The sequence below is a fragment of the Hydra vulgaris genome, chromosome 09 (genome assembly GCF_038396675.1).
Source record: "Hydra vulgaris chromosome 09, alternate assembly HydraT2T_AEP".
Classification (NCBI taxonomy): Eukaryota; Metazoa; Cnidaria; class Hydrozoa; order Anthoathecata; family Hydridae; genus Hydra; species Hydra vulgaris.
Genome location: NC_088928.1, coordinates 37,500,418 through 37,515,000, shown reverse-complemented (window position 1 = coordinate 37,515,000; position 14,583 = coordinate 37,500,418). Strand labels below are relative to the sequence as shown.

General features: G+C 25.6%; 1 protein-coding gene across 1 annotated transcript in view; it reads right to left on the bottom strand.

Annotated features, from left to right (window-relative positions):
- Positions 1–7,838, bottom strand: part of LOC100201735 (uncharacterized) — a 31,384-nt gene extending 23,546 nt beyond the window's left edge. Inside the window, exon 1 of the mRNA XM_065805591.1 lies at positions 7,416–7,838. Within this exon, the coding sequence (XP_065661663.1) occupies positions 7,416–7,575 (160 nt within the window). The 5' untranslated portion in view covers positions 7,576–7,838. The remainder of the gene's footprint in view (positions 1–7,415) is intronic.
- Positions 7,839–14,583: the final 6,745 nt, after the last annotated feature.

The window sequence follows — 14,583 nt, the reverse complement described above, 5'->3', positions numbered from 1 at the left end:
CTAATAACTCAATTTCTCCCTTTTGAATAGGTGACCAAACTTGTACTGCAAACTCTAACAGTGGTCGCACAAAAAAAAAACATGAAGTATTCTCAGCAGTCTAATATCTAAACAAACAAAGCATTTTCTAATCCGACCCAACATTTGGTTGGCTTTGCCTACATATTTTATTAAATGATTTTTCCATTTCAGATTGCTTGAGAAGATTACTCCAAGATTCTGTTATGTTCAACTTTTGTTATTCCGGCCTAAGTGCATGACCATACATTTCGAAATATTACATTTCACAAGCCAGTCTTGAGTACACTTAAAAGTCTAAATCAAGATCTGATTGCAAAGAAAAAGTTGATGCACTGGAAAGCATTTCATTCAAAATTTTGGTGTCATCTGCATACAGCTTGGTTAGATTTTTTAGGGTTTCAGGCAAATCATTTATAAATAGTACAAACAAGAGTGATATTATTAAAGTGGTAAGCATTAAAATTAAATTAAATTTGAAACCATGTTAAAAAGCATTTAAAATCCTTATCTTTATAAAATATCTTTAAATTAAACAATATTGTTAAAAAAAAATTATAAATAAAATTTAAATATGTTTGAAAAAAAATCAATAAAAAAATCCTTATTTTAAAAAACTTATACAATTTATTTCTTAAAACATTTATAACACAATATTATCGTCTTATGTTTGCTTTCTCACAATTTAGTTGTTTGTTTTTTTAAATGAGGGGCAATTGTTTAAGGATGGATTTCTTAACAGTAAAATCAAAAAAACTATCAACAATTCTTTTTAAACATTTGATTTTAACAAATATTTGCCTACTACTTATAAACTAGTTAACTATTTCTAATCGAAGTTAATCCTTAGATAAGTCTAAAAAATTATTGATAATTTTGTATGTAAAACTTGAATGCATAACGCTCCTTAACAAGGCCTATATATATAAGCTATATACATGTATTAAGTGATCGCAAATTGCAATATCTGGAAATATTTCTGGACATTAAATTCTCAGATTAATAAAAACTGTGAACACTATTTTAATGGTCAATTTATCATATTGCATTAAAAAAAAAAAAAAATTTACTACTGCAAAAATAAAAACAGTCAAAACTTGCATATTTCTAATTATTGTTTTTTTAAACACCAGGTAATTTAAGGATTATATCTAAGGTCCAAAAAATTTGCGCAGTAATTTAAAAAGCATCCAATAATAAATTATGCTAAAGCTATTAGCACATTGTATGAATCATTAATATCGATATTTGTTTAGGGGAAAGTTTAAGGAATTATTTATTTAAAAATTTAAATGTTTTAAATTAGAAATTAATTAATTGATAATAAAAATAATAACAAAAAAGATATATTTTAAATAAGTCATTAGAGTTTTTTTTTTTTTTTTTTAAACAACTATAAAAATTTTAAATTAGTTTTTATATATTTTTAACTCCTCTGTCTTTAATTTTGTATACATATCGGCAAAAGAGTTATGAACATTTAATTTATAAGAAAATATTGAATAAAATTTAATTAAGATAAAACAGTATTTTATATCTTATTTAATGATTTCTTTTATCTAAAATATTTGATTACACTTAATTCCTTTAGATTGTTGTGATTATTAGTTGTTTTTTAATATTATACTTTATATTAATATATAATTTTATCATAATATTGTACTTTATATTAATAATTATATTGTTCTTTATCGTGCTTTATTTGTCTAGTTTTATCTGATGATTTATAAAATGAATTAATATATTAAAGTTTAATTCATAACCTTCAATATAAATAATAGTAATAATATGGTTTTGCAATAAGGTTTTTTTATCATAATTCAAGATCAATATAAATATCGCAATTTGTAATCACTTCATTGGAGCCCTAATATACATACATACATACACACACACACATATATATACAGGCTTTGTTATGAGATTCTGTTGCATAACGGAAAAGTACAACGAAAATAAATGTAACTTTATTCAATAAAGATATTTGCATCGTTAAAAGTTTAATTACATCAGTTGCATATTTTAAGATACCTCATTGTAATTAAATTTAAAACCACATTAAAAACTGTTGTAAGTCTTTGAAAAGAAATATCTTTAAATTAAACAACATTGTTATAAAAAAAATTATAAATAAAATTTAAATGTTGATTTAAAAAAATCCTTATTTTAAAATCTTATACCTATTTAAACCTGTTTTTAACAACTATCAGTATAGTTTTGAAATTTACGTATCTTATATTTATAGCACTAGTATTACTTTTGTCTTCAAAATAAAATAAATTTTAAATAAAAAAAAAAGTTGGGCTTTTAAAGAGTTTATTTATTGGTCGCGTTATTTTTTAATCAGTTATAAAAGTTGGGTTTGTTTTATAAAAATAATAATGAAATTCTTCTACATAAAATTTAATGGCAAAGAGAAAACCCAAACGTAACATTTATAACTCAAGTTTGAAAGAACTTTTTGTATTGATGTCATTTATTAACTACAAAAGCGCATTAATCAGACAGGTATTTTTTTTTAAATCATAGTGCCGGAACTTACCTTCAAAAAAAAAAAAAGGCGTTAAAAATTATAAAGTTTTTTGCTAATATCTCGATAAATAATTTATTCTGGAAAGTTTGATTAGCATGAAACTTACTTTTCAAGAATTTTTTATGACATGAACACAACTTATCTTAGTACTTAGGGATAACATAATGGTCAAAGAATAAATAAAAACTTATCAACCTTTTTTTTAACAGTTTGGCTTTAACAAAATCTTCACATACTACTGATAAACTAGTTAATCATTTTTAATCGACTTTCAGTCTATGACCAATTCAAAAAATTAATGATAAAGAAATAACTTAAGTTAAAAAAAAAACTGAAAGTAAAATAAAGTTATATGTAATACATACATTTTAAATTGTAAAACAGAGCGTTTTAAAAATTTCAAAAGAATTTTAATTAAATTTAATAAAATAAATTACTAAAAGTATGATTAATAATAAATGTGATTTGAATTTAATAAAATAAATTAAAGAAACTTTTTTTAAAAAAATGGAGAATAAAAAAAAGATTATTTATCTATCTGTTTTTTTATCTAATAAAAAAAATATTCCACAAATGTTTTTTACAACACTTAATTACAGCTTAATGTTTATTGCATAAACTATTTTAAGACTGTTTAAATAAACTTAATGAAAAAAGTTCTTGCATGATGTAAAAAGCGAAACGCATACGTAAAATCGTGAATATGTACATAAAATTAAAATAGCGTAACGCTTCTTAACAAGGCCTATAATATATATATATTTATACAGCCTGAAAAATAATTGCCGGTCAACGACCAGCCAAAATGACTAAAATTGCACTTTTGACCTCCCAAAATGAATTTTTGCCAGTCATGGTTGACCTGTTAAAAAAAAAATTTGGAGTTTTAAAAAACTGGTTTTGACAAATAATCAGAATGTAATTTTGAAAATGCATATAATAAAATTTGATAAAATCATTTAAATTTTGAAAATGCGCTTAGAATAGTTTAATTGTTTATAATATGCTACTTTAATTTGCTTCCTTAATAAATTATTATTATTTAATTATTATATAATGATATTAAATACGTACGATATTAAATACGTAATATTAAATACGTAAACTACATATATATATATATATATATATATATATATATATATATATATATATATATATATATATATATATATATATATATATATATATATATATATATATATATATATATATAGTAATTTTTTGCTTCACTTAATTGGATTACTTTCATTTTACTGGTGATTAAAATTTTTTTTTCATATATGATTAAAGCTCATATTTTATTACTAATTTAAAAAAATATTTAATATATTATTTTAATAATAATATATAATAATTGTTGTACTTAAAAATTTTTTTCTTTAAACTGTACTTTTTAAAAGTTTTTGAATTGCAATAAATGAATGAACGATTTATAGATAAATCCAAAATTGCTATTTTTCAGTTTGCGCTTTTATTTTTTCTTTAATAGGTTTCTTAAAAATTAATATATACATACATATATATATATAATATATATATATATATATATATATATATATATATATATATATATATATATATATATATTATAAAAATAAATATATATATATATATATATTATAAAAATAAATATATATATATATATATATATTATAAAAATAAATATATATATATATATATATATATATATATATATTATATATATATATATATATATATATATATATATATATATATATATATATATATATATATATATATATATATATAGTAAAAATCTTGTTTTGTGTAACATTTGTAATTTGATAGTAGCATTTTATAAAACGATTGTTTTTTTGTATTAAGTATTCAAATTAAATAGCTGCACACGAGAGTTAATAACATTAATATAAACAGCTTTTAAAATGATTTCAATAAGCAGAGATAAAATGTGCAATAATTTTTCTTTAACATCGTTAACTTTAAAGATTGAAGTTCTTATTTTGTTATTACTTGTAACTGCCGTACATAACTAAGAACATTGTCTTTCAACTGTACTTTTTTTTCAACCTTTTCATTAATTTTTCTAGCAGCTTTTCCTGCCATTTGTGAAATCTTTGCAATAAATAAACTTTATTTTAATAACAAATAAATATATTTTTAAACAAGATTAAAACTATTAACTTATTTTTCTTCTATTAATCAAGGAATCAGACAAAACATAAATTTGAAAATACATTTTTAGTTGAAACTTTGTTTAATATAACATTAGTAATTGTTATATATAAATTTCACAAAAAGTATTTAAAGTATTTTAAGTAAAATTAAATTACTTAGATGGTATCAAACTTCCTTTTTTAATTGAATGGAAATCTGTGTGGATGAAAGTTATTTTAAACTATTAACATTAGCTGGTTATTAGAATATTACCTAGTGGTATATAAAAAAAAATATATAAATATATATATATATATATATATATATATATATATATATATATATATATATATACAACCCGTAGATGTTGTCCGAAAGTTTTTTCCATATTTTGTTGACAAAAAGTAAAAATTAAATTGCAAGACCGGAATTATTTTTTTTATTAATTGATAGACTGCCTGCCCCAACCAAAACCTCAGTCGATGTAGCAACACTCCCTTGCGGGTCAGGCTAAAAGATAGTAGATGTAGCAGCACTCCCTTGCAGGTCAGGCTATTTGTCAGTCGATGTAGCAGCACTCCCTTGCGAGTCAGGCTATTTGTCAGTCGATGTAGCAGCACTCCCTTGCGAGTCAGGCTATAAGATAGTCGATGTAGCAACACTCTGCGCATGATTTACAGTAAAAAAAAAAAATAATAAAAGCATTTTATTAAAAAAATAAAAACATTTTATTAAAAAAAATAAAAATAAAAACATTGTTTATATTGTTAAAAACATTCAGAATGTTTTTAAAACATTCTGGTCAATTAAATTTGCGTTTTTGTGGTTTTTTTAAAAAACGATTTATTTGTAATTAAATTAATAGTTTTTACTATCGTCCAACACGCAAATGTTGGACAAAAGTCAAAAGTAATTAAAAGTGACGTATGTGTTGGCGTAAGAATCACTTTTTTCCTTCCGCTCTTCCCAAAGACAACAAACTATAGATCTATATACATATATATATATATACATATATATATATACGTATATATATATACATATATATATATACACACACACACATATATATATATATATATATATATATATATATATATATATATATATATATATATATATATATATATATATATATATATATATATACATATATATATATAGAACTCTTAACTGGTTGTCAGAAAGTTTTTCCGTATTTTGTTGACAAAAAGTAAAAATTAAAATGCAAGACCGGAATTTTTTTTTTATTAATTGATAGACTGCCTGCCCCAACCAAACCCTCAGTCGATTAGCAGTACTCTTTTGCTAGTAAGGCTAAAAGATAGTCGATGTAGCAGCACTCCGTTGCAATTCAGGCTATTTGTCAGTCAATATAGCAGCACTTTGTTGCAAGTCAGGCTATAAGATAGTCGATATAGCAACGCTCCGCGCATGATTTACAGTAAAAAAAATAAAAATAAAAACATTTTATTAAAAAAAGTAAAAACATTGTTTATATTGTTAAAAACATTCAGAATGTTTTTAAAAACATTGTGGCCAATTAAATTTGCGTTTTTTTTTTAAAACGATTAATTTGTAATTAAATTAATGGTTTTTACTTTCTGACAACACGCAAGTATTGGACGAAAGTCAAAAATAATTAAAAGTGACATATTTGGGACTTGTGAATTATACCTATGCATTAAGTCAAAACTTCAATTGGAATATTTAAACAGTCTTTTGAAAATAGTTCATTTGGGAAACATTCGGCAGTAATTGTTGTAAAAAACATTTTCAGCACACTTGTGGAACAATTTTTTGTTTTTGATAACAATAACAGATTTTTTTTAGACAGTTAAATTTTCTTCTACTTTCCATTTTTAATAATTTTTAAATTGAAATATATTTTATTATTTAAATTAAATTTATTATTAAATATTATTAAATTCAAATTTATTTTATTAAATTCAATTTAAATATTTTTAAAAATTTTAAATGCTCAGTTATACTATTTTTTTACTGCTAAAATTTCCCATCAGCGATGTATTCAGGGTAATTTTGATACCGATATGGGCTCCGAATTTCTGTCCAAACTTAATTTAAAACAACTTTATATTAGCACAAAATTTGTCCTAAAAAAAATTAAAATTAAACAATCTTTTTAGATTGACTTGATTTGAAAGTGATGAGTTCAGTTTTGTTGGTATTAAGACCTAGTTTGTTGGAGCATAGCCATTGAAGTAGATTGGATAAATTTTAGATAGATATTAAGATCATCTATAAAAATAAGAAAAAGCAATTGTCCTAATACAGAACCTTGGGGTACACATGTGGAGCATTTTATTTGCAAAGATTAAAAGCATCATTGATGTAGATAAATTGCAATCTATTAAGAAGATATAATAAAAACCATTGTAGAGCAATACCTCAAACACCATAGTGTTTCAATTTACTACGGAGGATGGAGTGATCAACAGAATCAAAGACTTTCTCTAAGTCTTGAAACACTCCACATGCAAAAAATTTATTGTCAAGAGCTTTCTAATAGTTTCAGTTATTTTAGTAAGTGCATGAGTTGTGGAATGTTTGCCTTGAAATCCATACTGAAGTTTGTAAAGACATTGTTTTTTTTGTTTGTTTTATTTTTTATTAAATAAATAAAAATAATTATGCAAAAATTTAGAAACTTTTTTTATATTGGCTCAATGTTGCCCATATTTTCTAAATCAATAGTATAACCTACCTGAATTATGAACTTTGGTAACCTTGAGTTCATCTGCAACATCCCCGGTAGTTTTTCTACTAAGCATATGAAACAACGTTTCAAAAAGTTGAGAAGGAAAATTTATGCATTTCAACTGCGGTTCATGCAGTTCCATAAAACTTTTAAATTCTGAAGTCATTTTAACTACAAAGTATAAGCTGAACGTTAAGGTCGTTTTTTAAATCATAGAAACGGAAAAGCGGAAATCACATTTGACTGAAAACGGTTCTTTTGGATGATTCAAAATAAGATTTTTAAATTTTTAATAAAACAGAGACTTTAAAAAGTCATAATCTTCTACTACTATTACAAGTATTAACTATAATTTTTAGGTCTGCGTTTTATTAAAATTTAAAAACCTTATTTTGAATCATCCAAAAGAACGCTAGAAACTAACAAAGTACAAACAGATGTTTCCGTTAAGGGGTTGCCCATAAACTACATCACGCTCTAGGAGGAGGAGGAGGAGGAGGAGGAGGGGGAGCAGTGATTTTGTGACAAATCATACGGAAACAGGTATAATATTTTAATAGAAAAGTGAGAGAGTCCTTGGAAGTACAGTTTCACCAGTGTTCTCCAAATGAAGACGGTTTAAATGAAGACAACGGTGATTACGTCACATCGTCGTTTTGGAAACCTTATTTTTCTTATTTAAGACGCAAGAACACATTACATTAAAGTTTTATTATCTGTTTGTTTTTTTAACGGTTTTTTATATTACTTGAATAACGAGGGTATATATAACCCCTAGAAATATTGTAATTTAATATAAAGAAATTTATAAGGATAAGTTTACATACTATACCAGATGTTTCAACTTAATTAAATTTTATAAAAACTTATCTAAGATGTTAACTTTTAAAAACTCATAAGGGACTTATTACTAAAGTGTTACGATGTTGTGATGATGAGGAGGAGGGGGGGGGGGAGAAGAGACGGTCAAAAACGGTTGTAAATTGGGTGACGTAATTTTTGACAATTCCAAAGTATAGAGATTATACTTCTCTAAAGCATAATCTCTATACAAATATGCACACACAAATAAAAAAGTTAAAAAAATTTAGAAATGAAGATATGGTTATAAATAAAGAAATAAAGAACGAAGAAGACAACGAAGTCCTCGAGAACCACTAAAACTAAGTTCCACTAAAACAAAAAAAAAAACAATTTTTAAGATTAATTAATTTATGTTATTTGCATTGCTTGCCGTGTGTTTTTGTGTATTTTTGATAATGTCGTGTATTTTTTATATTGTTGTGTATTTCTATTTTTGTTTATACTGTCGTGTAATTTTGTGCATCGTTTATATTGACGAGTTCATGTGTATTGTTTATACTGTCGTGCATTTTTTTTTTTTTTTTTTTTTGTGGTATTGTTGCTAATTATTTTTATTATTTTTACATTTTACTTTTGTTGCTATTATTCAAGTGATTTCATGTTATTTTGTCTCATCATAATATTTCATGTTATTTTGTCTCATCATAATATTTAAAATACATCTTTTTGTTTTATTTTTTATTTTCACCCTTCTGATCGTTTAACGTTGTGTTATCTCATTAATTCATTATCTCTGTCAGCTCATTAAATTTTTCCTTTTTTGTTATTAGTCTTTTTTTAATAGTTATTGTTCTTTTTATTAGAGTTATTTTTTGGTCTATACTATTACTTTTTGTTGTTTGTTTGTTGCATTATTTGTTTATTTTGTTAAGGTGTCACTCCAATGACAAGTTTTCAACAATACGAGTAAAACCGAACCTAATTTTGTAAAATTATAAATAAATCTGTAATTTTTTTCAATTTTATGGTTAAATGAATGGATAAAAAAAAAAAAGTCATTCACTTTTTAAGATATATCTAAAATATACATTTGAACAGCATTCACATCTAAATATATATCAGTTTGAAAAGCATTCACATCTAAAGTATATTGGTTTGACATAGAAACAGGTTGTGCTTTATTATACGAAAATGAAGCAAAAGATAAATTAGAATAAAAAATAGTAAAATTATTAATTACCTAACACCCACATTCACAATTAAATTTTAAAAACTCTTATGTAAAATTAAAAAACAGGGGAAGTTAGAAAAAGCTACGTCACTGAATGATACCCATGCTCGCTTCAATTCAAAAGAAAAACGAGTATTGTTTCGTAAAACTTTAAATGAACTAAATCCCTCCATAAAATATACTGTTGAACTTAAAAACTAAAGAAAATAACCTAATTCTTTAGATATTTGTATTACAATTACAATGAGCAGAATTATGAGTTTCAAATACACAGTAAGGATGCGATAACAAATGTTCAAATAAAAAACTCCAACATCAACCCAAGTTGGGGTTACTCACTCCAACATCAACCCATCACTGGCGTCTTTAAAGGATTTTTATCTAGAGAAAAATGCTGTCTTTTTTTTATTGAAATCAAAAAATTACATTTTCTCGCAATACTAATTAGTTTTATTATTTTGCTGGGTTATAGATAACAGCATCATACCTTTTTAAATATTACAATAATTTTTAACCGTTACAGTTTATGTAAAACTGTTGCTATTGACGTCAGCGGTTGAATGGCTCCTTTTGCTTTTAAATTTAAAAAATGGGGTCCAAAACATATTTTTAACATATTGGCCTTCATCAAGATTAATCCCGCTGTTTTGCGCCGAGCACATGTTTTTTTTGAAACTAGTGCCTCCTTAATTTTTTTTCAAACTTTTTATTTTCTACCTATAATGTTCTTGTTTTTTCTTCTTTACGAAAGGTTTTATGAAATTCTAATGCAGATTGATAAGGTTTTTTTTCGTTAACGCTCCTCTGATGTTGATGCATCCGTGTGTTTACCTTAGAGTTGCCACCTCTAGCTAGGTTATATCCGGGAGATCGGATTGGGCGGGGCATGGCGAGCGGTGAGCGAAGCTCTGCTGGGGGTTTTGGGAGCTGGCTATTATATTTTATTTACATTATATGCAATACAACAATGCTTATGTACTTGATTGAATAAAGTTATTACAATGATTACAATAGGGTTTCAGTACTGTCATGAAAACTACTTGCGTTTAAAAGTATATTTCTGATCAGATCTTGCAGCAGTAAACAATTTGGGTTTCTTCATTAAGAAGTCATAAAATAGTGATCATTTGAAATTCATATTTTCACACACCTGCAGTTCAGCTCGCAAAACACGAAGTCCAAGACGATTTCGTTCTTTAAACCGCAAAGAACTCATCACATTGAAAGTTCGTTCACATAAAGAATTTAAAACAGGTATGAAGAATACAAAGGATACCACTTTGAAAAATTCGCCACTCTCACCACACTTTGTTTCTGTAAGTTTTGTAAAGAAAACTACTCAATCAATCCACCACATTCGTGTTGGTCTCTACCAGCACTGTTTGGACATTACGCAGAATACAGTAGTCTTCATAGTATTCATTTTGATCTACATCAACGCAAAACTTGACTGCTAGTTGGTCAAATAAGCTCCATACCACTGGTTCGTTCAAAGTTAAGGTACTCATTCTTTGAAATTCTGGAAGTTGTACCATTTATCTAAGTAATTTAAGAATTTGCTGTAGAATTCATCAACGTCTCTTTCAAACTTTTGTTTTTTCACTCGTGGTATTCTTTTCAGGAATTGAGTAGCAGCATGTCCATAAAATTTGTCTTGTTTGCGATCTGCAATATCTTACTACGACCATAATTTCATGTAACTCGGAACTAGTAGTTTGATGCAACTCTTAAGTCAGTACACCACTTTGAAAGACCTGCATAACATGTAAGAAACAACAATGTAATTTAGGAATGGACTCAATTTCATGAAATTGAGTCCAGAATGCCACAAAGTAAAATCATCCCATTTTACTTTGTGGCATTCTTCTTCTCCCTTAGATACCAATATGACCGCAACGCAGACCATACGAGTAGTATTTTTTCCAGTGCTGGAAGTAAGGATAACCATCTTGTTGGTACGTGACGAAGAACTTCTTGGTGCTCCAGTTGAACAAACTCAAAAAATGACTCGAACTGTGCAGTTCGTTTTGTATATCCAGAAAATTCAGTATAAATTTTCAAAATGAGAATGTCAACGCGGAGTTAATTCCATTTGATGATGAACTATTTGTAAATGTTTCTTGGTTTAAACGTTCGGCAGCTAGAAGAGAAGACTATAAGATATACATATGAAGAGTACACGGGAAAAAACGGCATAGTCGCATTTAAAAAGTTTTAAGAAAGTATTTAAGAATCATTTATAAAAGTCTTTGTATAAAATATTTAAAACTTTTATTAAAAAAAATCAAGAATCAAGAAATAATTTTTTCTAATTTACTTCTATGCTTTATATGAAAACTTTTATAAATGATCAATATATACTTTCTCAAAACTTTTTAAATGTGACTTTTTTCCATGTACTTTTCATACGTAAGATATATATAGAGTTATTTTTTGAAGAACTCATGAAAACAGCAAGTAATTTCTTTCTTCCCTTAGTAGTTGGTGGATATAATTGGCTCCTGTTTGTAAAATTAGCTCCTGTTTTAATAATTCCTCTAAAACATATTATCTATAACATATTTATTGTCTTTTAGATGAAGGTTTTTGTTCTTTAAGAAACCAACTATAGTGTAATATTTTAATTTTATTTTCATACTTGAGTTTTGTGAAAGTAGTATAATAATTTACTGTTGATTTTAATTATTGATTCTTGTTTTGTATTAATTACTTAATATATAATTGTTTTGATCTTTTTGTTTCATATAAAATATAAATAAAACATTTGAGGTATTGACTGTCGGAGGAGCCAGTTAAACAAAAACTGCCTTATATAATTTAAATAATGTCCTAAAATTAAAAAAATACTATGTGGGAGGCCTGAAAATAATTTTAGATCAAGTTCAGGATTTATTGTCAGTGCCGTTTTAATTGCATTATTTTCATGGAATTGAAGAAAAGACTTTGCAAGAACCACCATAAAAGAGAGTCCTATTGGTCCTGGGTTTTCCATTTCGTGATCTCATTGTTCCAATGAAAATAACATTGAAATAAGCAAAGTTCTATGAGTTGTTTTGTTTCAGGTATACTTAGTTTTGTTAAGCTTTTATATAAGTTGTTATTTAATTGTTCTGAAAGTAAAAGAGCGGCTTCTTTAAACAGAATTGAAGGGTACAGATTTACAACATCAAAAGACACTGATCTTATTGCTGGCGATATTACAATTTTCTGTTGTTGTTTTTTTTAAGTCAAAGGAGTTTTTTAAACGTGTCGGATTTTCATTTAAGACTTTTTGTATTGTTATAACTAAGAATTCTGATATTTTGTAGTTGGGTATTACATACGATTATTCAGATTTATGAGCTTTGATTACTCCATATATATGTGGTTAAATAGGATCAATCGAATATATTTTTTCATATTCCTCGTTAGAAAAATGTTGTTTTTTATTTAGTTTTGAAAGATATCTTCTAATTTTTGCCGCGTAACTAACAGTAGGGTCTTCACTCATAATTTTTGTCAGACCAATTTGTTCAAGAATTTTTTCCGAAGCTTTAGAATATTCAATTCTTACAAAACCTGTTTCTGTGTCAAACGGGTATCTAGCAACGGGTATCTAGCAATAGGCATCTAGCAACGGGTATCTAGCAATGTTTTATTTTTTTATTTTACTAACAGCTATCCTCTGTTCTTTTCTCAGATTTTTTTTCCCTTTGTTTTTAGTTCTCTTAAAACTTTTTTTCCTTAAATTTTGTGCATTTTTTACTTCGTTCATTCAATCATTTTGTTTCTTTAGTAAATCGATATATTTAAAGTTTGTTTTTTAAAACCTCATAACTTATTGTTGAATTACCTGACTTTGATAAATTTTTTACCTTTAAAATACTGTATTAAGGCGCATTCCAATAATTTAAAACAACAACATTTAAGAATATTAAACTTGTTTTTAAATTCATTTTAAATGTTTAATAAAAAAATTATTCTAACTTTTAAGTACCAATGTATATGGTTTATATCGTGTGCTTAGAGTTTATGTGAAACAAATTTAAATTTTGTTTTATTCTTTATTAATTTTTTTTTTACAACTGTATTTCTAATTGTTTTATAACTTCTAGATTCGCGAAGAATGCCAACATTTGGTCTTTCTAAAACTACTGCTACATCAGATCTGCATGATCTGATGTAGAAAAAAAGTGCCAAGTCAAATTGTAATTATCATCTGTTAACTTATGTTTCCATTTATTAACTCAATGTTTAGCCTTAAAACTATTTTTACTGTAGTGTCAATTAATATCTTACCGTGTTATTTAGCACGTTATTATGTATACATAATATTATGTGGTATTTTATTATGGATAATTCAATAAAACACTGCAAGATGGATTTTTTATAATGAACGCCTACAATTAAAAAGATATATATTATTATATAGATATATTATTTACGAAAAAAGATTGATCAAAAACATTATCTGTTTTATGCTTATAGAAGCAATAAGAAGCAAAATAAGCTTTCGAAAAGATAATCGGAACTTTCGAAAAGATAATCGGAACTTTCGAAAAGATAATCGGAACTTTCAAAAGAAATGGAGGCAAAAAGAAAAAAGTTGAAAGAAAGACAATCAAAAAACAAGTTTTACAGAAGGTTGTGATCAAATTAGCCGTAATGCTAAACCATTGACATCAAAACTATTACCGCTTACATTACAAACAAATAACAATATAAGTATAGAAAATCTCAAAAATCATTTCGTCATATTAACTATTTATTTATATATACAATATTTATATTATTTACAATGTTTTATATAGTAAGTATATATGCACATTTTTCGGACGCATTTAAACTGTTATAATTTAGTGTGGTATTTATAGGCTGATGCTGAACTAAAAGCTACTAAAAATTTAAAATAAAATATATTCAGTGTAAAGAGATTTTTTGTATTTTAACATTTTTAAATTAATTTATAGAAACTTTGATACAAGACGTCTTAGATTTAGCCTTGCAGAAAAACTTGATTTTCTGACTCTATGGAGGTTTTACTTCGTTGAATGAAACAACTTTCTGAGAATTTATGATACTCATTTCAGTGTTGTCAACCAAGCTATTCGTTGAAATTTAAAAACTATATAGAGTATATATATAGATATGAATCGCCTA